Below are 24,158 nucleotides of genomic sequence, written 5' to 3' on the forward strand. Positions count from 1 at the left end.
CCTACCAGCCATATGTATGCAATTGCTCAAGCGCAATGGCACGGTCAAAGATTTGATTTGGATTTTCATCGCGGAACAAGATCTAACCTCTCATTTGCAAGGCCCAATTCTTCCACTTCCTATAGCCAAACCATTGGTTTTCGCATTCTTCATATACCCTATCTTCATCGATTCTTTCCCACGGAGATCGAAATCCGAGCTTTTGCTGTTTTGCCAACAGTTCCTCCTGTTCAAAGGACCCCACATAAGCCAAGTCGGGGACTACAGCATAGTCAAGAAGATCAATTGAGAAGCGAGCCTCCCTTCTGTACGGATGATCCTCTCCCAATGTCCTTCCGTATAGGCCATCAGCAAAGCCTAGTTTGCGCAAATATTCAAACCGGCTATCCTTCCATGGCTTCTGAGGATGCCATGTAAAAAGGAACAGGAGCTCAATAATATGCGTCGGTCGAAGATATTCGGCAACTTCCTCAACGAAATTATCGGAGAGCCATCGGATCCACATAGGGTCAGCGAGTATTTCGGGGACTCGATTAAGCTCCATATCTCCCAAGATATTCCCTAACCAGCCTTCAAGCTGGCAGCCACCAGGAACAAAAGGTGGCTGGAACGGAAACGGATTCTGGGGACTGTCAAACCACTCGAGCACAGGAGATGGGCTGTGGAAAATCTTCCGAGCCAAAAAGACCCAGACAAACTCGACAACTTCAATGCGAGTTTTTCTTGCACGCTGCGGTCGTCATTACGAGTCCACATTTCTGTCACTTCGTCGTGGAACCGGTCGCGCTCTGCGAAATCCTTGTAGATACGAATCTTAGACAACCAGGCAAATTCAACTGCCACCCAGTGGGCCGTGAGAACTTTATAGAAACGTTCGTATGTGCGATTCTTTTGCTCGGGCGTCAATTTCTTGAAGTCGTCGCAGATGTCACCAGAGGGTGGTGCAAGGGGGTCATTTTTCGACGGCATCCCATCCTGGCCAGACTCGGGATCTCTCCCCGGATAAGGGATATAGCTCTCCAAATAGGAATTGCGGACAGACGAGTTGCAGTAGAGGTTGAATAAAACCTTCATAGCGTGCCATCGGCGAACAATCCCTGAGACCACATTTCGTGATGAGAACAGGTGCTTAGACGGTGATTGCATGGTTTCAATAATCTTCGCATCAGGGCACCTTGCGTTGCTAAGTTGTGCTGTATGGACATAGTCTTTTGCACGATCAGTGTAAAATTGATCTAGACAATCAAGCTGCAGGTCATATTTATGATGACCTGGTCGTTGCTATGACAGTCAGTGCCCGATATCAATCTCAACCTGAAGAGCTAAACTGCATACAATGATAGATTTCATAATATCATTCTGATTCGCCGGGTCATCGAATATCCCATACAGGCGCTTGCAGCTGAATCCAAGATGAAGCGCATCGTCAATGTTGCCAAGTGACCTGAACACCCACAGAATGAGCTCTGGCGGGAGGTCTTGCAAACTTGGCATATGTAATAGCGTTTGATTAAATTCTTATTTTTTTTAATTAACATCGAAAGCGGGATGTCTTCATTGTCAAAGTTAGCAGGAATGTTGGTAAATGAGGCCAAGAAGGCCATCGCGTAGCCCAGCAAATTCTCGGAGACGCTAAGTGGGAGGCACGGGCGGGCGGGCGCCTTTCCCCATCTTCCAGCCTCGATACAGGTCACTCTGTAAGATGCAGCAGATTAGAAAGAAAAAGAATTTCCCCGAGAAAAAATGCCAATTGCGGCCAAAATAACAGCAGAAACGACATGGCAGCATAATAGAAACAAAAGGAGAAAGAGAAAAAAAGAACCAAAAAATAATGACAAGAGTGGGATTCGAACCCACGAAGTTCGCACAACTGGTGATTGGAAACCTAAAACCAGCGCCATAACCACTCGGCCATCTTGCCAGAATTGATTTAAATTAGTCATGCTGGATTTAATAATCTAAGAAAGAAAACAGCAGACAGATTACCGATGATGAACTGGCTCATTAATCGATAACCTCACGGATATGTAGTTACGTAGATAGTAAATAATTGATGCTGGGCTTTATAATCCTCAAGCTTGGCTGTGCGATATACGTTGACAAAATAAACGGTATTTTGACGTTCGATGCTTCAATCTCATGATCAATATATATAGTTATTAAAATATATTTATCGAATCCGCCACGCAGAGAAATCCATACTCTATGCTACCGAAGCTGATGCTTTATTAATATTGCTTGAACAATATTATCCTAACCACTTTGTTCTCGGCAAAACCAACGGATGGGTCTATAGCGTTACGGAAAGACATTCTGATATAATATAAAGATACGATCAGGTCGCTCAAAGAGCAGAAAAACATCCAGTATATTTACAAAGCAGCTTCCATAACCAGCTCCCATGTCCAAGGGTTGTATCATACAAATATAACTTCAACCAGAGCCACTATTTCGAAGCAACAGGTCTACTATCACTTGATCCCCATTCTCTGCGGCACAAGACAGCGGTGACTTGCCAGAGCCATCTTCCAGTCTTGGATTTGCACCGTACTCAAGCAGTAATTTTACCAGTTCACCATCCCCGTGTTCAATAGCCAGGAGCAATGGTGCCCAGCCAATATGATTTGGAGTATCTGGATGAGCACCCTTCTCGAGCAATAGTCTCACCACTGAAAATCGGAAATTGAATACTGCCCATGATAGTGACGTTATGCCATTGTGATCTTTGGTATCTGGATCAACACCATTTTCGAGTAATATCCTAGTCACTGATTCATATCCACTAATCACTGCTTCAAGTAACAAAGTATTTGGATTTGCGTAGTCTTGACATGTAGCCTTCTCAAGGAGTGTCATAGCCACTGCCTCATGCCCTCCTATCATTGATTGAGACAGTGGCGTATTGTTCATTTTGTCCTTCACACTTATATTGGCGCCATTTTGCAGTAGTAATTCGACCGATTCTTCATTCTTTACTGCCTCAAAAAGTGCTGTGCGACCAAAATGATCCTGAATATGTGGATTGGCACCATTCTGCAGGAGTAATCTGACCGATTCTTCATTCTTTACTGCCTCAAACAGTGGTGTGCGACCAGAATGATTCTGAATATTTGGATTACCATCATTTGCAAGCAGCAATCTGATAATTCCTTCATGCCCCCTTCTAGATGCTAGGTGCATGGCTGACTCGCCAAGCTTATCCTGGCCATTTGGATCTGCACCCCTCTCAAGAATGAGCTTCACCAATTCCATGTTTCCTTGGTCTGCTGCACAGCACAAAGGTCTTTTGTTTTGATGATCTCCACCATTTGGATCTGCACCCTTCTCAACAAGTAGCTTCGCTAATTCAATATTACCTTGTTCTACTGCAAAGCATAAGCTTTTGCGATTTCCATGATTTGGATCTGCACCTTTCCCAAGCAGCAACATCACCATGTCCACGTTTCCTCCTCTGACTGCAAAAAATAGGGGACTCCAAGCTGACATGCGAAAATTTATCTGCAGAGTATTTGGATTTGCACCCTTTTCAAGAAGTAGCTTCGCTAACTCCATATTTCCTTGCTCTGCTGCATAGCATAGAGGTCTTTTGAAATCATGATCTCCACCATTTGGATCTGCACCTTTCTCAAGCAAGAGCCTTGCTGCTTGTAGACACCCACTGCGAGCTGACTGGCATAGGGGACTGTCAATCACATACGAGATATTCGGGTTAGCACCACTCTCAAGGAGCAGCTTGATTATTTCTATATGTCCATTCTCAGTTGCCAAGAACAAGGCGGTATGGCCATAACCATCCGAACCATCTGGACTTGCACCTTTTTCAAGCAATAGCTTTGCTATTTGTAGATGCCCATTTTCTATTGACCAGTATAGGGAACTCTTTTCCATTCGTGCGATATTTGGGTCGGCACCATTATCAAGCAATAGTTTCACCATCTCTATACGACCCTTCTCCAGTGCCCAAAACAAGGGGGTGCTGCCTTTGTGGAGGGAGTTCACGTCGAAGCTTTCCGATGTAGTGGGTATATCATCGGTAGAAGGTACTAGAAGTGCCTTTGCAGCATCAAGATGACCACATTCTAATGCTGCAAGTAGTGGATTACCATGCCGTTCACCAATAACATTCATTTTGAACCCCATATTGCGCAGTGTTCGAATAAGACTTGGATAACCCTTCTCCGAAAATATATATGATGGACTTGCACTAAGTGTATACCGCCGTACTTCATATTTCTCTAGAGTGTTGTTCATGGTGATCCATTTGTCAAAGGAAAAGCGTTCGATAAACGAATTTTGTGGGATTCCATGGGATTCTGCCGTTTCCGCGTGATAAAAGACATTTTGTACTGCATACTCAAGGAAAGGAAACTTTTGTACAGCTGCTTGACGGAGAGTTTTTGCATCCTCAGAATTGGCCTTGGGGAGTGATGATGGCAGAGACAAGTGGACCGAAAAGTCGATCGACAGATGCCTCCAGCAGCACTCCCTTAAATGATCGTGACTTGAACCGGGAAAGTTTTTGCTGAGGTTTGACTGAAGTCTGTCGAGGCCATTGTCTTTGAGAAGGAAATCCCGAACCGACTCATGAATGAATTGGATGGTGGAGCTTTTTGTTTTGGTTTTCTGGGCAAGTCCTTTGGAAGAATTCAAGATAAATCTTTCCATGATATCTTCGGTGGTCTCCTCAGAACTCCACTCTGTCAGATACTCTGGATCAGACTCAATTCCGGATAGGATGGCAAAGTAAAGCTCCTCACACTTAAGAGGGCGCGTTGCATACAGGATCCAGCGAAGACATAGGATCATGTGATCTATGTTTTGAGCATCTCGGGTCAAAATATCTTGCAGCAATTCGTGTAGTCCAGTTGGGATCTCCTTTAGTCGCTTCCTAAGTGCGTGAATCTGGCCTCGGTCGTATTCTTTGTTGAGGATCTGTACGACGAGGACCACCCAGAGAAAGATTCCTTGAGCTCTTTCGAGAACCTCTGCCTTGATTTGGACTGCCATTTTGCTCTTTCCTGCCTTCATCTCTGATTGTATGTAGCGTGTGATATCCTCTTGATGGCCCTCCTGGTTTTCCAGAACGAGCTCTATTTTCGTATCGATTGAGATATGTGGGTAGTGGCGACTTGAAAGACAGACGTAGAATTGCCTATGGGACAAAATCGCACGTTCTCCTAGTTGCTGGAAGAAGTACAGCATGTCTCGTATTGAGTCCTCCTCGCATTCATCGAGAGCATCCACAAAACACAGCAAGGGGCGTTGTCCCAGGTTTTCCACTGCATTCTCAAAAAGAGACTTGATGGTTTCCATGTCCCATTGATGGGGTTCGTCATTAACTGAGGATTGCTGTGGTAAGATATCGAATACTGGCTGGAGATCAGGCTGTGCTTCGAGAAGTTGGTAGAGGAGAGATCGGTACATTCCCATGACTGACTTTTCCAGCTCTTCACCTCTAGCGTTGAAGAAGAATGATGTGATGATGGTATCAGGATGATTCTTCTTTGTTTCCATGTAGAGAAATTTCATTATGGTCGATTTTCCGGCGGCCGGTTTCCCTTTAATCCATAAGAAGCCATTATGCTCATTCAAATAGGCTGGGTCGAGCCAGTTTCGGTATTCGGACCTTTTCAGTAACCATCGACATGTTTTGACATGCGCAGCTCTTATTGTGGTGTGGCGAGAGTAAATTTGATTGAAGCTCAGTTGATTCAAGAAGTATTGCCTGTGTTCTGCTGAATCCTTCACGCGACTTTCTGTCGAAACGACAATTTGCATGTCAGTATCTTTGAATTGCTGAACATGAAGAGCAGGAACAAAGGAGAGGATTTCTTTTGCACAGGCAGCGGCAACTGCAGCAGCCACTGGCTGCCACGTCTTGTTCTTATGCGAGTCTGCGTAATCGCAGATCCCACGAACGACCAGAGAAGGAAGAGAGTTCATCAGGCCTGCTGCCTCCATTTCAAAGCAAAGAACCCCGCCGAGGTCAGCACTGAGCCTATCTCTTGTCATGCCATCTTTTACAACTTGATTACCAGATGCAATCGTTCCAAAGTAAATGACTGATTCATTACGAGGGCTTCGAGAGACTACCATGTCAGTGCGACAACTATCACACGATGTTGGGCCTCCTTCATGATTGTACGAGGATGGAAAGAGAATATCTGGGCCAGCATTGCAACGTGCGAAATTCGGGAGATGATCAAAGGCATACAGATGTTTTGTAACATTATCCCTGCCTCTGCTTTGATCCGACTGGAGCTGAGACGCTGCCGTGAGAAGAGCAGCTGGGGGTGCGTTGAGAAAGCCAGTGCGAGAGTGGAGTCCCCCGGTGACTGTCTTTCCAAGGTCATACTGGACCACTCCACCATACTGTCCCTGTGGCTGACTGACGACGACATCACCCAGTCGAATATCGGCATTGTGGCTGGGGGCACCACCACCGATACCGACCATCAGGCCATATTTAAGACCAGGGAAGGTGGACTTCAGATCGGCTGCGACACGTGCGGCGGAATTTGTCCCGATCTGACCAGACGGGAGGACAGCAATAACGACCTGGTGGAAGCCAATGCGACCGAGGGTATACTGAGAAAACTCGTGGCAGTGTTCATGTTCCTCATCCAGTACTGCTTTGGCTGCTGTGAGCTCGACAGGAAGAGCGGCGATCCAGCCAATCGTGAAGATGTCAGGACGAGGGCGGGATCGCTTCATCGTGGTAATTCATAGTAGTCTATCAGAAAAGGGAAAAAGGAGATACACTTCGAACGAGGAGTGAGGGGAAGAGGAGGCTGATCGGAGCAAAGATGGAGTGACGTGGCGAGGCTGTGAGGCTGTGAGGCTGAGCGCCAAACAACGTTTTCTGATTCGAGGATGGGTTTGACCATGATTCTTTCCTAACTGGGAAGAAATATGTAATTATTCGCCCAAATTATCAGCCCGGGTTGAGAACATGTCCTGCTTCGCACTTTATTATGATTTTTATTCATATTATACTGGATGGAATGGTTGATGATAAGGCTAATTTATATCCAGCTACATCCATTGTATCTCCATGATGACCATTAATTATAGTTATTATATAAATCCTCTATATCAATATATCTCAAACCCTTTCAAGGGAAACCCGCAATCCCCGTGGCGTCACAGCAACCGCATTCCCCTCATCATCCACATCAAAGACAAACTCATCAAGACCGACACTCCCATACAGATTCCGATCTATTAGTACCCAAGACCAGCACGAAGATGTAACCGGCCCCAGGCCAGGAGGAGCAAAAGGATCCACCGTGATAGCCCGGAATGAGACTCGGTTCTTAGTCTCTAGCCCGGTTGGATATAGCCGGATGCTGACATTTGACAGTTGGATTGGTTGAGCGAGAGTCTTCAATGAGTCGAACATGTCTGTTGAGTTATTAATCCAGTGTTCGACCTTGAGACCGGGTCCGTCGTCGGCGGTGATGGATATAGACGAATTGGCCTGGTCAGTAGCATACTCCCCACTAAAGCGACAACAAGCTTCTTCTCTCGCTGCATCTTCCAGCGCAGGAAGAGCAGCATTAGAAACAACATCCGCAACTTGTCTCGTAACATCAGAAGAATCATCCCCCGCGACCATTGCGATGAACCCAAAGCCATACTCCGGCGACAAGGCAAACACCGCGGAATAATCTCCCACATCGCCAAGTTTCGTATACAGATCGAGGGTGCGAGACTGGTTGAACGATAATATCTCCCACGGCCACCCGACTGCCAAGTCGAGGGATGAAGTGTGCGAGGCGGGTTTCAGCCAGCGCCTTGTCATGGGTTTAGGGAGCAGTGTGCTCTTTAGAATCGCTCGTCCTAGAGCTGCCATGTCGGTGGCAGTAGAATATACTGATCCAGCCCTGATATTCCATTAGATAGGAAGATATGATGATGGAGATATACGTACGCAGATACATTGCCCAAGTCAGTATCCCAGAAGCTGGAGGTGGGATCTCTGGGAATGACGCCGTATTTGTCGTGCGGTTTGCTGTATGTCGTGCCATGCAAGTGTAGTGGATTAATGATGTCCCTCTGAAGGAGAGATTCAAAGCTCTGGTTCTTCATGTCTTCCAGGGCGAATGCGAGAATCTCATACGCTGCGTTGGAGTAGACTGGCGTTGAAGACGTCGGGAAAGCAGGATGTTCTTTTGTCATTCCCTCGAAGAATTCTACACAGTTAGTAAGTATAAGTATAGATAGAGATAGAGATATAACGTACGAGCTCTGGTACAGATTCTTAACGACCCACAAGGGGGAATCTCGTTTTCTGGCAGCGCAGGCAATCCCAGCGCCCTTTGTTGAGACTCGGGCAGAAAGCGTGAGAGATCGATGAAGCCATCTGAAAATTAATATAATATCAATATCAAGAATATAGAGGAACTTACAATCTCGACCAATCCCAGATAATTGGCTCGCTAGCTCTCCAATTGTCACTTCATCCCATCGCACGCTGTCGATTTCATCATCTGCAACCCCTGCATTCCGCAGCTCTGGAATGTACTTGGTGATGGGTTCATGAAAAATTGCGTCTCCCTCTTCAACCAACAGCACAAGAATAGTCAATACTTTGGTCACACTGCCAATGCGAAAGACTGAATCCGCATCTACTTTTGTCACACCGGTCGTGGCGTTTTGAATGATCGGCGCGGTGTAGTAGTATTCCAGGAGTGGGTCTACATCGTTAGTTGAGAATAACTGCAGAGACAGTGAAGTTGTATTAGAATTCAGAATCGATGAAGTCTTGATAGCTTTGTCGAGGGTGTTTGATAGATGTATTTTGGCTGCTGCGAATGATTCACTGTCGGAGAGATGTTTGGCAGCAGGGAAGACTGGCCCGAGAAGGGGGCAATATTTGCTGGCTAAACATGCTGTGAAGAAGAAGAATAGAACAAGAGGATGCATTTTGAGGTTGAAAGACGGTGGGAAAAGAAAGGGAAGGCGTGAATTGTTTTATACATTCCGTATAGGTGTCATCATTACACATCATCAATATATGCATGTGATATGCACGAGGAATGCAATATCAGATATAGTCAGTTCGCCAGGAATGTGAATCTCTTTGACATATCATAGAATATCAATTATTCATTCAAGGTGCAGGAACATCCCCCAATGCAGTCACCATCAGTCTAAAAATGGCATTCTCCTCCCCAAAATGCACTTCCACACATCCGATCTCCTCTTCGATCTCTTTCTTCATCGCCATTATCAATTCCCATGTCTGTTGAAGCGCCCCGCTCTTCTCCATCATGTTCAGAATCTGCATCTTACATTCCACAGGCAGCGGAGTCTGTCTCGATCCCAACCGATTCCGGAAGATGCCCATGATGATATCTCGATTCACGGGACTCGAATGACAGCATTTGACAAGCATCAAGGAGATCTTCCCCTCATCTAGATCCTCGCAGAACCCCTTGCCCCTCGTATACTCCGCTCCTTGGAGATTCATATAATCGTCACGGATCTGATACCAGCGCCCGAGAAGCTGAGCCAGACGATCAAGATGAGCACCATCATCGTTCTTGGCAGCCTGCATCAACCGGAGGATTTTCTTAATCACAATCCCAGTTTTGAGATCAATCATAGCGAAATACTCCTCTTCGCTCGGACAGTGCATTTCATCCCGCCATTTGACGTCCCAGCTCTGTCCGACAAACTGGTTTTCGAGATCATCCAGCCACGACATCATCATCGCTGGATTCTTGAGAGAATTGATAGTTTTCGTAGCTTGAATGATCATGTAGTTTGCACCATTGATAGCCTGCGCTGTACCGAAGACGAGATGTGTGGCCGTGTTTCCTCGTCGGAGGGGAGATTCATCTTGGATGTCATCCAGGATTAATGAGGCGTTGTGCAGGTCCTCGCAGACTTGTTTGAGGACATCCACGATGTCGATCGGAACGTGAAGCCATACGTTAAACGCGTCTATGATTTTTGAGCAGCTACTCTTGGATGACAGGGACCGGATGTACGAGGAGGGGGCTGTTATTGGCGAGTTGCTCAATTTCACGGTTCCAAATGTGGTATCGGAACCTTTTAAAGGCTCTTGAGATGTATGAGACTGATCCATGATGGCTCAAGTAGCAGACCGAATAAGGTGATCGGGATGGTTGTTGTTGAATTAAGAGGAAGAAGCTGTCGTGCCCCTCCATTTCGTGCAACACACTCCACCCAAATAGCCAATGAAATTTGTTACTTTGGCGCTGAAAGAACACGTGGCAAGCAGATACGAATGTAAATAGCCGAATATCATTCTGCAACTATTGCTAACTAGAAAAAGCCATCCCGATTCCATAATTCTATGCTTTTAGCGGAGCAACCGATATTTATGTGCCACCAGTGCCGTCAGGCTTCAACGTTCTCGCCGTCTCTTTCCTTGGCCAGCAATGCATATCTCCATTTATGTCCCCAGACAAAAACAGCCCACAGACACGGACTGAAGACCACCCACACTCCGGCAATGAATACTGCGGTCCAGCCGATACCGATGCGGTCGATCAGCGGCGAAGCAAGAGCAGTCGCACCGGCTCCCATCAAGCAGCGAAGGAGATTGTTTGCAGCAACGGCAGTCGCGGGACTCTGGCGATGGGTATCGACAATCAACGTGCTCAGAGACGTAAAAGCTCCGGAGAGTAGATGACCGATGAAGAAGAGCATCACCAGTGGACCAGCCAGTGATGTTCGATACTGCATCACCCAACCGTAGGCAATAATGCAGAAACATGCTGCGTAAACAAGTGGGATTGTGATTGTCAATCGGGCGGCTTCAATGTTGAAATGGCGAATGTCCTGTTGCTGGTTCTTGACGATGGGCATGTTATGGCGTCGTGCTTCGCGTCTGAAGTTCCAGTCGAGCAGAGTTCCCACTGTCCATCGCGAGGTCAAACTCCCAATTCCAAATGGAAGGTAGCATAAGCCAATTTGAATGGCGTTGAATCCGAAGCGACTCGCGAGTTGGGAGGTCAATGTACTCAACACCACCATGAATCCACAGTATAGCAGTGCACCGTAGATCAGAATCAGTCCGCCTTCTTTTTCAGTAGCGATCCGTGCGGCTGCGAGAACACTAGGTCGTTCTTTTCGTTGCTGCAAGGTTTTCTCACCATCCGTACTATCCTTCTTCTCGGGTTTCCCAAGGCACTCTTTCAATACCATCCACAGTGGACGATTCCATCGAGCAGGAGGCACGGAACCATTCCCAACCACCGTGCGACAGGTCTCGGGAAAGGTCATGAGGATGATAGCACAGAAAGCGCCAGAGAAGATGGCCAGAAACCAGAATATCCATCGCCAGCCTAGAAAGTGCTCGAGAAGACCGCCGATGATAGGACCTAGGGATGGGCCAAGTGTCGTTCCCATCGTCGCATATCCGATATATTTGCCACGCTCTGCCCGGGTAGATACGTCCGCAACCACGGCGCTGCCAAGGGCGATTGTTCCACTACTTCCTGAGGCTTGTAGGCATCGAAGGACCATCAAGGCGGCGTAGTTGTTTTGTAAGGCGAGGCCGATGTTCGCACCGAGATAGATGATGAAGCAGATGAGGTATGCGGGGCGTCGGCCGTGGATATCTGAAAATGTTCCGATAAAAGAGGGGGCGAGTCCTTGGAAGATCTGTAGGAAGCCTTCAGTCAGAAACTATCATGGAGTTGCAACGAGCACTTACCAAGTACGTCGTGATCGTTAAGTTAATCAAGGTGATGGTGACGTGCATATCATTTGCAATCGAAGTGAGGGCTGGATAGTAGATGCTGCTCGAAATAGGAGAGATAATCGCCGCAAACGAAGAAGACAGCATGATGAAAATTTTCTGCCCCTCCGAGAGGACGCAGTACGGCGCTTCGTCCTTTGGGCCTGACTCGACGTCCGACTTGTTTTCTGATGCTTTGTCCATGGTCTCTTCCTGGCTGGTTTCCTTGGTCTGTATGACTTGTTCGTGGTCTGAGGTCTCAACAAGAGTGCTATCGACTGGTGACACAGTGCCTGGACCAGTATCGATATCTGTGTCACATTTTGGAAGGCTTTCTCTCTCCATGTTGCTTGGGAGGGGTGAATTTGTGTGCTGCTACCAGACCTGGCCTGTCTGATTTTTGTTAGAGCAGCAGTGGCATCGAAAGTGCTACCACTCTGCAGACCTTCCCTGTGTTGTTGTCTTTAAAGTGAAGTTATTCAACTCTGTTTTTCTTTAAACAATGGGGGCTCAACCGTTTCCGGCCCGGTTCCGGCTTTCCAGGTGGGGGAGTTTTCCACTGACAGCCCATTCATATAGAGGCCGCACCAAACACACAGCCTGACTGGCTGAGCTTATCTTTAGCATCCCCGGTCCCGGTGTGTTAGTGCTTATCACCGACGACAGCAAACTCCTAAATCCGAGATGGACAAATATTTAGGCAGGCCTTACCCCGCCCCTTCTCGCTCCTTCGAACATCTGTACAGAAATCATTGACCCATCGAAGAGAAAATGTCTTGCGAAGCGTGCAAAACAATCCCACCTGTTATCCCTCAGGGATACACCCCTAAGGGCAAATGGGAAACCATCGCAGATCTGAAGACTTGTAAGACTATCCAGCCTGATGACAACGCACAATCTAATCATTCTGCAGACGTCACCGGCTCGACAGACGCGTCGATCGGCATCGTCGACATTTACGACATCTTCGGACTCGCCAGCCAAACCATCCAAGGAGCCGACCTCCTCGCAGCAAGACTCAACGCTGTCGTCCTAGTCCCCGATTTCTTCAAAGGCGAGGCTGCCAAACATGAATGGCTTCCCGCCGACACGGAGGAGAAACAAAAGCTTTTGATGGGTTTTGTCTCTACAGCTGCGTCGATCCCAAACAATGTGGGGGTTCTTTTGGAGGCGATCAAAGAATACCAGACCAAGTTCCCGACTGTCAAGAAATGGGGTGCTCTTGGTTTGTGCTGGGGTGGAAAGGTAATACTGGTATTCTTTTCGATAGCCAGACAATGCTGACATTTCTAGGTTACTGTTCTTTCCTCCGGACCTAACACACCATTTGCGGTGTCTGCTCAAGTTCACCCAGGGTACGTGATTCACCCTCGTTACAATAAATCATAAACTAACAAAAGCTTTAGACGCATGGAAGCCGCCGACGCCGAAAAGCTGACCATCCCTCACATCGTCCTCGCCTCGAAAGACGAACCTGCAGAGGCAGTACAAGGCTACAAGGATATCATCGGCAAGAATGGAATTGGCGGGGTTATCGAGACGTACGACAAGATGTGGCACGGCTGGATGGGAGCTCGCGCCAACCTGGATGGCGAGGAAAGTCTTGCGGAGTATATCCGAGGGTATGTTATTCTGATACTCGAGAGAATGCACGAAGCTAACTGGCTTGACTAGATACGCTCAAATTGCCGACTACTTCGAGAAGTACCTCAATTAGATCAGGCGCTGGCAATTGGTAGAGTACATAGATTGACGATCATGATTACATAAATATACAAGATAGAATGGAACTTCTTTCTCTGTCAACTTGGAACAATCCTTGAACGCATCTCCAGAAAAATTAACCCCTTCCCTGTCCAATCCGGAGTTAATACCTCGGTATCCGGACCTTCTTCCTACCCTTCGAAGCTCTCGACTAATACGAGTTAGCAACAAAACGAACAATTTCTCTGCTCGACACTTACCCAACTCAATCCATTTCGCTTGACAGTATAAATCACGACAGCAAATGCAGCCCAGAGGCCAAGAATAGCGCAGACCATACCAACGCTAAAGACAACTTTTTTGGATGTGCTCAGATGCTGGTAACGAGGTCCAGACCAGATCGTCCGATATGAGACATATATCGCCCATAGAACGGTGCAGACGATGACTTGTTGAAGCATGGTGGAGATTTTATTATGATCACGTCGTCATAAAGATGACTTATTATGTCAATTCCTCCAAAGGAATCAGATAGATTTCATGAGTTGATGGTGCTGCTCACCTTGGATATAACAACTTTTGAATAGGGATTGTTGTAGCTTTGTTGACTCGGTGGGGATAAAGAATAGCATGAGAAAAGATAAGAGGAAAATAGTTCTTCCATTCCTGTTGACTATCGCTAATTGGCTAGATCTATGTGTACCCCTTGTGCAGGGAAAATATATCCAGACTTGATTTAATTGCTCAAATTTTGGTCTCATAATCTTGCAGTGCTGATTTGGATTAAAATCAGGCACGGACTAGCTGGGTGAGATAGAAGGGATGGTTCTCAGTAAAAGACCTCGTATACAAAAATGAACCACAGTCGCCACTGTATGCAATGTCACCAAGACAACGTTAGAATCAAATCTACAATAAATCAAGCTTTCTAGATGCTGATTCTGAAATATAAATAGAGTAATTAAGATGATATACATTTTGACGAAACAAATACGAAATCCAACATGCTGTCATAAATGCAAGCTGACTGACGTCAACTTTATGCAGCTATATAAAGTCTGGATACGCCCAGATGAAACTGCAGTCCGTAATCCATCATCATCAAAATGGCGACAGAGAGAGCAGAATACAGATTTAGCCTGGTCATCGTGGGAGCAGGAGCAGCAGGTAATCTACTCTACACTCCATCTCAATCCATAATTAACAGCATCAGGATGTGTCCTCGCCAGTCGAATCTCGGAAGCTCGTCCAGACACCCAAATCCTTCTAATCGAAGCAGGTGTCGGACGTGATGAGCGTGTCATCCCCGCTGCGGGATATCTCCCCGGCATGGGATCAGATATCGAATGGAATTATCGCTCAGAGCCGCAGACAAGCTTTGCAGATGAGGATGTTTCTCTAACGTCCGGGAAGATAGTCGGTGGGAGCTCTGCGGTGAATTTCCAGTGCTTTACGCGTGGTCCTTCGGTTAATTAGTATGGTGCTTCCTTCTGTATAAGACAAAGCTGACGAGTGAAGCAACCAATGGGCCGATTTAGTCGGGGATGAGAGATGGTCGTGGAAGAATCTGCTGCCGTATTTCAAGAAGAGTGAGGCGTGGACGCCGTCGCAGGCTATGATTGAAGAGGATACCCCGACTGAGGATTTGCATGGTGCGAATGGGCCTATCAAGGTATGTCACTCCGTATATTATTTTTAGAGATATTAATTGCCAGGTCACGCATGTTACCAACAGCGGAAAACCACGCAAATATCCCCTGCGGAACAAGATACAGGAGTTTCACGAGATCCTCGGGCAGCAAAAGATAGTAGACTTGAATGGAGGATTTCCACGCGGATATGCTGAATGTGCTTCTTCTCATTTCAACGGGTTTAGAAGTTTCGCAACGAGCTATAAACTCGGTGATAATGTGACTGTCTGGACTGAGAGTGTTGTTGAACAGGTTATAATGAATGGCAAGAAAGCCGAAGGAGTGTTGGTTACTCGAGTGGGAGAGAAAGGAGAGCGTGTTCGTGCCATGGCAGATAAAGAGGTTATTCTGTCTGCTGGGACTCAGGCTTCGCCTAAGATTTTGATGTTGAGGTATGATACTTATCCTGGTATATGTATACGGTCTGACGATGTGCAGTGGCGTTGGCCCTAAGAGTGAACTGGATCGACACAACATCCCCCAGATCGCCAATCTCCCCGTTGGAGAAAACTATGCAGAGCATCCCACTCTCTCAATGTACTGGACTGTTGGCGAAGCCAACGCCACACTCGGCGGTGCAGAACCACAAACCCCAGAGTGTGACTGGCTTGCAGGCATTCCCTTTGACTGGCAGAGTTTCTCACCGGCAGACGAAAGCACTCGTGCCAAAGCGAAAGAAGAGCTGAGTGCGCCTGATTATCAACAGTATATCGCCGATGGAAAAGTGCAGATGGAGGTGTTTGTCGTGTAAGTTGTCTTCCATCTTCGCTTCATCCATCTAACCGCATCAGGTACGCTCCGATTGACACCGAAGCCCGCAAGAACCCTATCCCAGGCTGGCCGGGAAAACGAACAATCAGTCTGGTGAATGTCCTGGTTGACCCTCTTTCTCGAGGAACCATCAAGCTCCGCTCCAGCAACCCCTTCGATGCACCTATTCTCGATCCCAAGCTCCTCTCCTCCCCAGTCGACCGATCTGCGTTCTACGAAAGCGTCCGAACAACCGCGGCTGCGATCCAAAAAGTCCACAGTCTAGGGGCAGTGGAATTCGGCGTTGACGAAGACCTCCGCAAGGACTGGTCTGACAAGGCGGTTGAGACGCGTATCAAACGCAGCGGGGGGACGGTGTATCATCCATCTGGGACGTGTGCGATGGGTAGTGTGGTCGATACAGAATGCCGGGTGTTGGGGATTGAGGCGTTGAGGGTTGTCGATGCGAGTGTGTTTACGATTCCTCTGGCGGCGCATTACCAGGCGCCGACGTATGCGATTGCTGAGCAGATGGCGGATATTATTCTGGATTCATTTTGATTATTCTGTTCTATGAGAGATACAAATATTATAATATAATACGTTGTAGGCAGGGCTGATTCAGCAATGATGATGTAGTTATATTGATTTAGGCAACATTATCTGCCTGATATACACTTTCTACATCAATTAATTCAGATTCTCTCTTCCTCATCCCATCCATCTCATCAACAAGATGAAGAATAAGCTAAGCCGCATCTTGAGGCGCAAACACAAAAGGAGAATCCCTAAAGATGCAAGCCTCCCAGGACTCCCCACAGAAATACTCCTGCTCATAATAGACTAACTCGGCGATATAATCGACAAAGCATGTCTAATACTCGTGAGCTATGCCATTCTTTTCAAACTAGGATCCTCGTATTGGATTGAACTCCGAGATACTTTCTTTCCTATGCAATTTCTACGACGCTTGCAGGAAGGCACCGAAATGGAACTATGCGAGCCTTGTTGTCGTCTGCATCCTATCCCAAAGCCCAGCTGGCGGACGAAAATCTCTCGACGACCGACTCAAACTCGCTGCGCTCAAACTATGGCGGGAGGCTGGTTATCAGAGGTATACTTTGATGTCCACTCCCGTTGGGGAAGACCTGGTACCGATTCAAATGTCAAGGCTTGGACATGGCCGTGAAGCGATATAACCGTGGACGCAGGCATGGGATCAGCCCACTGTCTCTGTCCCATCTCTAGATCAACACCTACAACCCTGGAATGACAGCGATGGTATCCGTGAAACCTGAATGACGTGGTCATGGGTTCTATATACAGGGAGTTCATCCGACGCCACGACTTCAATTCCAAAGACACAAACGTATCGAGCATGCTCAAGTGTCGCTATTGCGAGCTCGACTTCCAGCTAGAGAGTCGCAACTACCCTCACGGCCCGGCAGTAATCGTGTCCAGATGGCTTGGTCTCGGGGACCGTTCCTACGAACGGCGCTGGAACTTGTGCACAACTGAGCACCAGAAGACGTTCAGGAATTTGGGTGTTGTTTTTGAGTTTGGGCGGATACGAAAGATGTTCCTGGCTACGGATGGGCCGTCGTCGGAGTTTATTGCGATGAAGTATGAAAAGTATCTCTTTAACAACCGTTTCACGGGGTGTATGAGACAGTGGACGCCGCATACTTGGATATTGAGGGAAGAGGTGTTGTGGTTGTGGGAGTGACTAATTAGACTGTTATTGCTATTCTATAAGGTTAAATAAACTTGAAGTTGCTGATATCGAATGAATGCCTATAGACAGTATGTCATACAAGTGATGTCGTGATTGGCGGGCAAGTGCGGGGGAAGCTGTTATCACTCCCCTCTTTATTTTCTATTCCTCCCTTCATTTTTCTCTGCCATAGACCAGAAAAGAAATGCATACTCGAAAGTATCCTCTCTCACCACCTACTCTCTCAGAGCTAGCAGAAACACTCAAAGTCCCTCTCTCGACAAACTATGATCACTCAACAGTCCGCGTCATCACCTGCCCCGACCTCCGCAATGCCCCCTTCCACCTCGCCACCCCAGGCATTTCAGGCGATGAGAAAATTGCAGACGTAGGCGGCCAGGCAAATCTCTTCCCCCGCCCCCGTCTAGACAAGATATATTCCATGCCTGAACTCGCCAAAGCGATGGAGATGGGCTCTGAGCGGGGCGGGCTACTCGGTGCCGGGGCTGGTCCATTCCACGTCATTGGTCGGAACTGCGAACTTGCGCCAAATTTCAGCTGGGAGGGTGGGTTCGAGAATGTCGATAATCGGACTCGTGTTATTCAGATTCGTCCGGATACGGGGGGTGTTGGGGTGGGCGTGAGTCCATCTGTGGATTGTGCTTTGATGGTGAATTTGTATGGGTCGTTGGGGGAGACGGGGGAGGTGATTAGGATTACTGCGCGGAAGAGGAGAGGTGCTGAGAAGAGCTTCACAGAGTGTATCCAAACGGCACTCAAGGAAGCGTACGGTGATTCTCAAACGATCAGTCTCGGGGGTGTTTTCGTGGTCAGGTCAGGCAAGGCACGGTATCACGTTATGCCTGACTTTCCGCCAGAGAATGAACTGCCATTCAAGAACCGCAAGCAGCTGGAGGAGTGGCTGACTTATCATGACTTTGGCAGTCCCATGGTGTGTTTGTCTGTTCTGCACTCTGCGGATCCAGACAAGCTCGGTCTGCGGATGGAGCATACGCACTGCTTTTCTGCGGAGGAGAACACTGGAGGGCATTATCATTATAATCTGAAGGATGAGGAGGTCGAGTATGAAGGATATTTCAACGCTGCAAAGGTGTTGTATCGAGTGGATGCGGCGGAGGCTTAAGCTTGTTTGACCGTCTTCTGTTTGGCATGGATAGATCTAGGATAATGCATGCAGCCTTCCCTCCCAATGAATCGGAACAAAATAATAGTATATATACTGTCAGACGCTTGCTAGCAATATTCAGGCTCTAAGCGTAAGATCACAGCGGAGTACGAGAGCGGCTGTTGCAGGAGACTACCCACCTTTTATGATATGTAGTAATGAGGGTTGGCCATGGGCTGACCATCATACACAGGATCTAAGTAATTGTTAAAAGGCTTTGTGTTATTCTTGTATAAGATAAATATCCAACATAAATAGCGACTTGTTTAAAGTTAGGATGGTCTTGAGCAGAAAGAATAAAATCTACTGAGAGGAGGCATACCGTCTATTTTTACTTTTGGATAGACCAACCCACCTCTTGCATCTTATATGCCGTCCTCTCAGTTTCAGTCTTATTATTCCAGCTTCTTGTCGAACAATTTTGACTCATGATGTACTTGAAATCCGTACAACGGTTCTGGAAATGCGCAGACGTGCCATGAATGGAGGGAGGGAGTGGAAGAGATATTAGAGCATTATTCAATTACAAGTCAGAAAAGCCGTTCAACATTCCATACACAGGTAATGAATAGCTAATAAACATAAAGCATCTACAGCATTGTTATCAAATTTACTTTTTAACCTACATGTCCGTTTTGCTTTCCTCCCCTATATGTGATTTCGCATAAATGGTAGCCTAGTGAAGTGGGATTGGGGATCGGGAAGTTGACTACCCTGACTGCACGAGGCTTGATGGTGGATGACCCTTGATAGAACGCGTAGAATGATATATAATTGACTATATAAACATCTGTAAATGCTGGAGTGTTTGATTTCTATCTGTGTAGACGGGTCCGGTTGTCCGGGCTAATTATATTCCTTACTGTTGTATATGTGACCTGGCACGTGATTAGATTGGTTAGTAAGATTCGCCCACAGTAGTTAACATACAATTTTGGATATCTTGACATACAAGTAAATTTTCTATATAGAGTCATTATTCTTAAAAATTTATCCAAACTCCCGCAGTCGCCATCCGCAACCAGCTATTTATCCTTTTGGTGATCTGCTTGATTTAAAGTCGATTCAATATGTCGAGGGCATGGATAAGTCCGGAATCATGGGAGTTTATAGCCTCGTCCATACCGCTGGCTGTATTCGAAGGGTGTCTCGACCCGGGGCTCATCGTTGTGGATGGTGGGTGAACTTCCTTGCGGAATAGGAGCATCATTTCCGAGATTTCGAAAGTTGATGTTGGTCATATCCCGTGACAACTGTTGGATTGAAGCATCGCTGATGTACCCCCCAACTTGCCTCGTTCTCCACCCAACCCCTCGGTTGTTACCATGGAGAATCTTCCCATTAGTCGAAACCATGAATTGAAGGGCATCACCGGTGGCGTAATTGTTAATTTTGCTGAAGTTCTCCTTTAGGTTGTTGTCAGCCTTGGTGCAGATGTCCATGCATTGACGAGCCGTCTCCCATTCATCTCGCAGCCTGGCAAGGTCCGTAAACTCCTCCTGGGTTTGTGACGTCGTAGGTGACTTCGATTTTGCCAGCAAACGATTCATTAAGTCCTGCATATGCTCTTCTAACTTCGTCATCGTGAGCTTCAGGCTAGTTTTGCATTCCTGCAGACCCTCGTTGGTGACTTTTTCGGGGGAGTTATCTAAATCACCCAATGAAGAGAAACCACCCTCGTCCTTGGACGTGGGCTGGATTTGTTTGATGTGCTCGGACAGCTGCGCACAGATTTGAAGGCATTTTTCCGTGCTTAACCGTTCCTCTTTGATGCGGCGCAATTCTATCACATCCGAATCGGAATTGGCCACTGTTTTCCCCAAGACAAGCTCCAGTTTTCCATCGATATTTTCCAGATGAGCTTCGAGGTCAGCCTTGGCTGTTTCAATAAGGTCCTTATAGCCTTCAAGGCTTTCGGCGTTGATGGATGATTTACGACTGACGAAGATGTTAAGCAAAGTGAGGTGAGGGTGGCAAAATAAACTCAAAAAGACAAAGGAAAAACAAATAAACAAATAACCAGCAGTAGTTACTGGCTTGAATGGATGCGCAGAGGAGAGACTTACAGGTTCGCATCGGTAAGGGCTATGTTGATCGTCAACTGGTATTGAGCCAGGACTCGCCTGAAACCGTCGATATCATCCCCCATATATCTTAATTTGGCCCAGTCTCGGAAGCTCGTCCGGCTGCCGCCGGACCGTGATGAGCATTTGATTAATTCCTCCCGAAACTCGTTACAGGCGTTGCCACATCGGAGTAGTGGAAGGTCAAGGACGGAAAGGTTTACGTCAGTCGTCGCCTGTATTGTTTCGGCGAGCGGACCAAGAACCCCACTCAGAGCCTCAAGCTCATCTAGAAGGTCGCGTACCCGTTTCTGATGGGAGCGGAAACTCTGAACGGTCTCATATAGTGTAATACTGGACTGAAAAGCGAAAGATGCCAACGCTAGCACTCCAGAAGCTATACCTATAGGTTCTGCCATGGTGTTGATCAGTTAATGTGGGAAAGAGTTTGATGCTGACGCCCAACGGGCGGGCTGAAGGTTTATATCCGATGAGGGGCTGTCCATGAACTGGCAGGCTGAAGTAAGCAAGCGCCCACTTGAAACGGGTGAAGGCCCGATCGCGGGAGGCTGGCGGCTAAGTCAACCAACTGAAATTTTGGTTGGACATCCTATTTTTATTGTTTTTATTTTTGTCACTAGCAGTGACTTGATGGATAATCGCCCAAAAAATTTGTCTTAATTGTTTTGGGCGCGATCATAGAATTTCCCGTTCAATCTGAGAAAATCTGCCTATTTTCCTTTGCAACCATTAGCCGCAGCAGCTGATAGGAGAGTCAGCACCTTTCAGCCTCATGCTCGAGTAGTTAATCAGCAGCCAAATACAGTCACATCATGTGATCATACAAACTGCCATTGACTTAAAAGATATAATGGTATACTACAGCAACTGTGACAACCCCAAACAATTAAGATGATTGGAATCGTAGGTAAACGACGACACATTAGGACGAGGAAAGGAGGATAATAATATTATAAAGTAATGGGTCGTACAAGTCGAGTTACCAACGAATTTGCAATTCAAGTTGAATAATCAGTTGAGGGTAAACCCTCCTGTAATACAATTTAGGCGACCTTTATAAATACAAGCCTTTGTTATGTCACCAAGTAGAATATATAATGTAGGTAGAAATACGACATAATAGTGTTTGCATGTTGAAAAAACCAAAGAATAAAAAAATTTCACAGGTTTCGGCCACAACTTGCTTCCCATCATTCACCGTAGAATAGTGATAAAACCCCATGTTAGGGCAGCTATAAGCACATGGGCCCTCCCATTCTAAGTGTAATGTATTTTCATGTTCTTTTTTTTCACAATTCCTCTTTTTCCGCTCCCTTTCCTCCCGTTTCCAACCTTCAATCTACTGTCCTATTGCAGTAATCATAGATACAGTTCATGGCTTGGACTGTGTTTGTTGTGATTGTCTCTTTACTTTCTCTCCATCTATGGAGAAAAGTCATATACCACCGAACAAAAGAGTACAGCAGTTTCCCCCAGCTCCCCCCATCTCCAGTATGGGGTCATTTGCCTATAGTCATAAGCTTTATACGAAAAAACACACAAAACTATCACTTTGGTTGGTCAATCTGTCCCATATTGAACAGCAGCTAATAATCAGATGAATTATTCCAAACAATTCGTGATCGACTCGACAACCCCCCACTCTATCTTATGGATGCGCGGCCATTTAGCTATCCAACATGCATTATCTGCGACCATGAAGTGGCGGAGCAGCTATCTAGAAGTACGACACTTTTCCAATACAGTGTCCCCAAATCCCCGACTATGGTGGGCTTTTTCGCGGACTTGATGGGCCCAACCTCCATTGCTCTTGCAGAGGTAAGATCGAAGGAATTAGGAGGCATAGCAGTTACTGACCAGAATGTAGAACGAACGCTGGAAAGGGCTGCGCAAGCGGTTCAGCTCAGGGTTCTCTCACATGTATCTGACTAGTTTGCTGCCCTCGATCCTGGACAAGGTGCAGTTGTTTCTGGCAAATCTAGACCATTATGCCACCACCCGCGAAGAATTCTCAATGGATTCACTGGCTTCGCAATTGACATTTGACATTATAGGCGACTATATTCCGCCTTTTATCCGAAAGAACTGGTGTCCTGACATTTTCCTACAGGCGCAGTCGCTCTGGATACCAATATGGATGCCCAGCTCGGAGAAAAGAAGCAAAGCCAGATATTCCGGCTGTTCAGCGAGCTACTATCGACCTACCGTGTAAGCAATGGCATATGGGCACTTCTGCCTTCTTACCAGAAGCGGCGTCTCGCTTGTCATCTTGATATGCACATCAAAGATATCATCAAAAAAACCTTCGAGGAGCAACAAGCAGACCCGCAAAAGCAATCTCGCAGCGTCATATCCCTCAGTCTAGCTGGGCAGAATGTGCTAACATCCGAACTTCTAACCGAGACCTGCGACCAGCTGAAAACCTTCCTGTTTGCAGGTCACGATACGACAAGTGCTTTGCTGCAATGGGCATTCTACGAGATGAGCCGAAACCCACGCGTCCGCGACCTTGTTCGCCTCGAGCTTGATGCCATTTTTGGCCCCGAGTCGTCCCCATCCGCCATCCGAGACCAGATCCTGAAGTGTGGTGAAGATGTTCTTCAGAAGATGACATATACCTCCGCCATGATCAAAGAGACTCTTCGCCTATACCCACTAGGTTCCACTGCACGTTACGCACCACCAGACTCGGGGCTAAATGGCCGATTGCCGAATGGTCAAGAGATGTGTCTTGATGGAGTTGTGCTATATAGCTGCCATAGAATCATACATCGGAACAAGACAGTGTATGGTGACAACGCTAACGAGTTTTACCCTGAGCGCTGGCTGGGAAGCTCAGAAACCAACATCCCCATATCCCCAAGTGCCTAGCGGCCCTTTGAGCGCGGACCGCGGAATTGCATGGGACAAGAGCTGGCCAATATCGAGACCCTTGTGATTTTGGCATGTGTGGCTCGGCGATATGACTGGGAAAAAGTCGGGCTCGGGGCAATCGAACGCGATGGCCCCGATGAGCCCACTAGTAAGGTGAATGGGCAATACGAAGTTGAGTCCGAGGTGTACAATGTAAGTGCCGGCCACAACATCGAATTGATATACAGCCTTGTTAACAGATTACAGACACTGGAGATCAGCTCAAAGCCTGTTGATGGAATGAGAATGCGAGTCAAGCTGGCAGTATAGGATCCAGAATGTGACTGCAGTAAGGACATTTACATACAGAACATATGTGTATCTTTCAAGAATATTCAGTTGCAAAAAGTATGTACTACTGCGGGCAGTCGGGCGATAATATCAGGCCTCACTTAGGATC

The 24,158-nt window shown here is 46.9% G+C and overlaps 11 protein-coding genes and 1 non-coding gene across 12 annotated transcripts; 5 read left to right on the forward strand and 7 right to left on the reverse strand.

The window, feature by feature from the left end:
- Positions 1–82: 82 nt before the first annotated feature.
- On the reverse strand, positions 83–1,494 carry ASPWEDRAFT_175939 (uncharacterized protein; the record flags this gene model as incomplete). Its single annotated transcript, XM_040831437.1, has 3 exons — positions 83–705; positions 747–1,281; positions 1,336–1,494. The coding sequence occupies 3 exons, from the start codon at positions 1,492–1,494 to the stop codon at positions 83–85; spliced, it is 1,317 nt and encodes a 438-aa protein (XP_040684512.1).
- A 338-nt stretch (positions 1,495–1,832) lies between these two features.
- On the reverse strand, positions 1,833–1,921 carry ASPWEDRAFT_t195. The gene has a single exon. It is a non-coding gene; the product is annotated as a tRNA-Leu (tRNA).
- A 5,160-nt stretch (positions 1,922–7,081) lies between these two features.
- Positions 7,082–9,021, reverse strand: ASPWEDRAFT_672801 (serine hydrolase domain-containing protein). Its single transcript, XM_040838898.1, has 4 exons — positions 8,412–9,021; positions 8,246–8,365; positions 7,934–8,195; positions 7,082–7,886 (listed from the first exon to the last, which is right to left on the reverse strand). The coding sequence occupies exons 1-4, from the start codon at positions 8,926–8,928 to the stop codon at positions 7,106–7,108; spliced, it is 1,680 nt and encodes a 559-aa protein (XP_040684513.1). The 5' UTR covers positions 8,929–9,021; the 3' UTR covers positions 7,082–7,105.
- On the reverse strand, positions 9,022–10,233 carry ASPWEDRAFT_672800 (FPP/GGPP synthase family protein). Its single transcript, XM_040838897.1, has one exon. It carries the CDS (start codon positions 10,094–10,096, stop codon positions 9,116–9,118), a length of 981 nt encoding a protein of 326 aa, XP_040684514.1. The 5' UTR covers positions 10,097–10,233; the 3' UTR covers positions 9,022–9,115.
- Positions 10,234–10,266: 33 nt separating this feature from the next.
- Positions 10,267–12,171, reverse strand: ASPWEDRAFT_71899 (uncharacterized protein). The gene is made up of 2 exons (XM_040839209.1): positions 11,693–12,171; positions 10,267–11,640 (listed from the first exon to the last, which is right to left on the reverse strand). Exons 1-2 carry the CDS (start codon positions 12,059–12,061, stop codon positions 10,372–10,374), a joined length of 1,638 nt encoding a protein of 545 aa, XP_040684515.1. The 5' UTR covers positions 12,062–12,171; the 3' UTR covers positions 10,267–10,371.
- A 234-nt stretch (positions 12,172–12,405) lies between these two features.
- On the forward strand, positions 12,406–13,616 carry ASPWEDRAFT_44818 (uncharacterized protein). The gene is made up of 5 exons (XM_040836359.1): positions 12,406–12,581; positions 12,630–12,961; positions 13,010–13,071; positions 13,123–13,338; positions 13,391–13,616. Exons 1-5 carry the CDS (start codon positions 12,488–12,490, stop codon positions 13,431–13,433), a joined length of 747 nt encoding a protein of 248 aa, XP_040684516.1. The 5' UTR covers positions 12,406–12,487; the 3' UTR covers positions 13,434–13,616.
- Positions 13,267–13,997, reverse strand: ASPWEDRAFT_44819 (uncharacterized protein). Its single transcript, XM_040836360.1, has 2 exons — positions 13,681–13,997; positions 13,267–13,631 (listed from the first exon to the last, which is right to left on the reverse strand). Exons 1-2 carry the CDS (start codon positions 13,879–13,881, stop codon positions 13,584–13,586), a joined length of 249 nt encoding a protein of 82 aa, XP_040684517.1. The 5' UTR covers positions 13,882–13,997; the 3' UTR covers positions 13,267–13,583.
- A 529-nt stretch (positions 13,998–14,526) lies between these two features.
- On the forward strand, positions 14,527–16,422 carry ASPWEDRAFT_119408 (GMC family oxidoreductase; the record flags this gene model as incomplete). Its single annotated transcript, XM_040828903.1, has 6 exons — positions 14,527–14,587; positions 14,634–14,895; positions 14,939–15,092; positions 15,136–15,503; positions 15,550–15,856; positions 15,934–16,422. 6 exons carry the CDS (start codon positions 14,527–14,529, stop codon positions 16,420–16,422), a joined length of 1,641 nt encoding a protein of 546 aa, XP_040684518.1.
- A 669-nt stretch (positions 16,423–17,091) lies between these two features.
- ASPWEDRAFT_71901 (uncharacterized protein) lies at positions 17,092–17,587 on the forward strand (the record flags this gene model as incomplete). The annotated part of the gene is made up of 1 exon (XM_040839210.1): positions 17,092–17,587. The coding sequence occupies exon 1, from the start codon at positions 17,171–17,173 to the stop codon at positions 17,585–17,587; it is 417 nt and encodes a 138-aa protein (XP_040684519.1). The 5' UTR covers positions 17,092–17,170.
- Positions 17,588–17,743: 156 nt separating this feature from the next.
- Positions 17,744–18,824, forward strand: ASPWEDRAFT_44820 (PTD012 family protein). The gene has a single exon (XM_040836361.1). The coding sequence runs from the start codon at positions 17,781–17,783 to the stop codon at positions 18,717–18,719; it is 939 nt and encodes a 312-aa protein (XP_040684520.1). The 5' UTR covers positions 17,744–17,780; the 3' UTR covers positions 18,720–18,824.
- Positions 18,825–19,571: 747 nt separating this feature from the next.
- Positions 19,572–21,294, reverse strand: ASPWEDRAFT_44821 (uncharacterized protein). The gene is made up of 2 exons (XM_040836362.1): positions 20,828–21,294; positions 19,572–20,699 (listed from the first exon to the last, which is right to left on the reverse strand). The coding sequence occupies exons 1-2, from the start codon at positions 21,241–21,243 to the stop codon at positions 19,859–19,861; spliced, it is 1,257 nt and encodes a 418-aa protein (XP_040684521.1). The 5' UTR covers positions 21,244–21,294; the 3' UTR covers positions 19,572–19,858.
- Positions 21,295–22,219: 925 nt separating this feature from the next.
- ASPWEDRAFT_54205 (cytochrome P450) lies at positions 22,220–24,028 on the forward strand (the record flags this gene model as incomplete). The annotated part of the gene is made up of 6 exons (XM_040838027.1): positions 22,220–22,400; positions 22,443–22,663; positions 22,713–22,899; positions 22,956–23,708; positions 23,757–23,911; positions 23,966–24,028. The coding sequence occupies 6 exons, from the start codon at positions 22,220–22,222 to the stop codon at positions 24,026–24,028; spliced, it is 1,560 nt and encodes a 519-aa protein (XP_040684522.1).
- Positions 24,029–24,158: the final 130 nt, after the last annotated feature.

The sequence above is a fragment of the Aspergillus wentii genome, assembly GCF_001890725.1.
Source record: "Aspergillus wentii DTO 134E9 unplaced genomic scaffold ASPWEscaffold_8, whole genome shotgun sequence".
NCBI classification, from domain to species: Eukaryota; Fungi; Ascomycota; class Eurotiomycetes; order Eurotiales; family Aspergillaceae; genus Aspergillus; species Aspergillus wentii.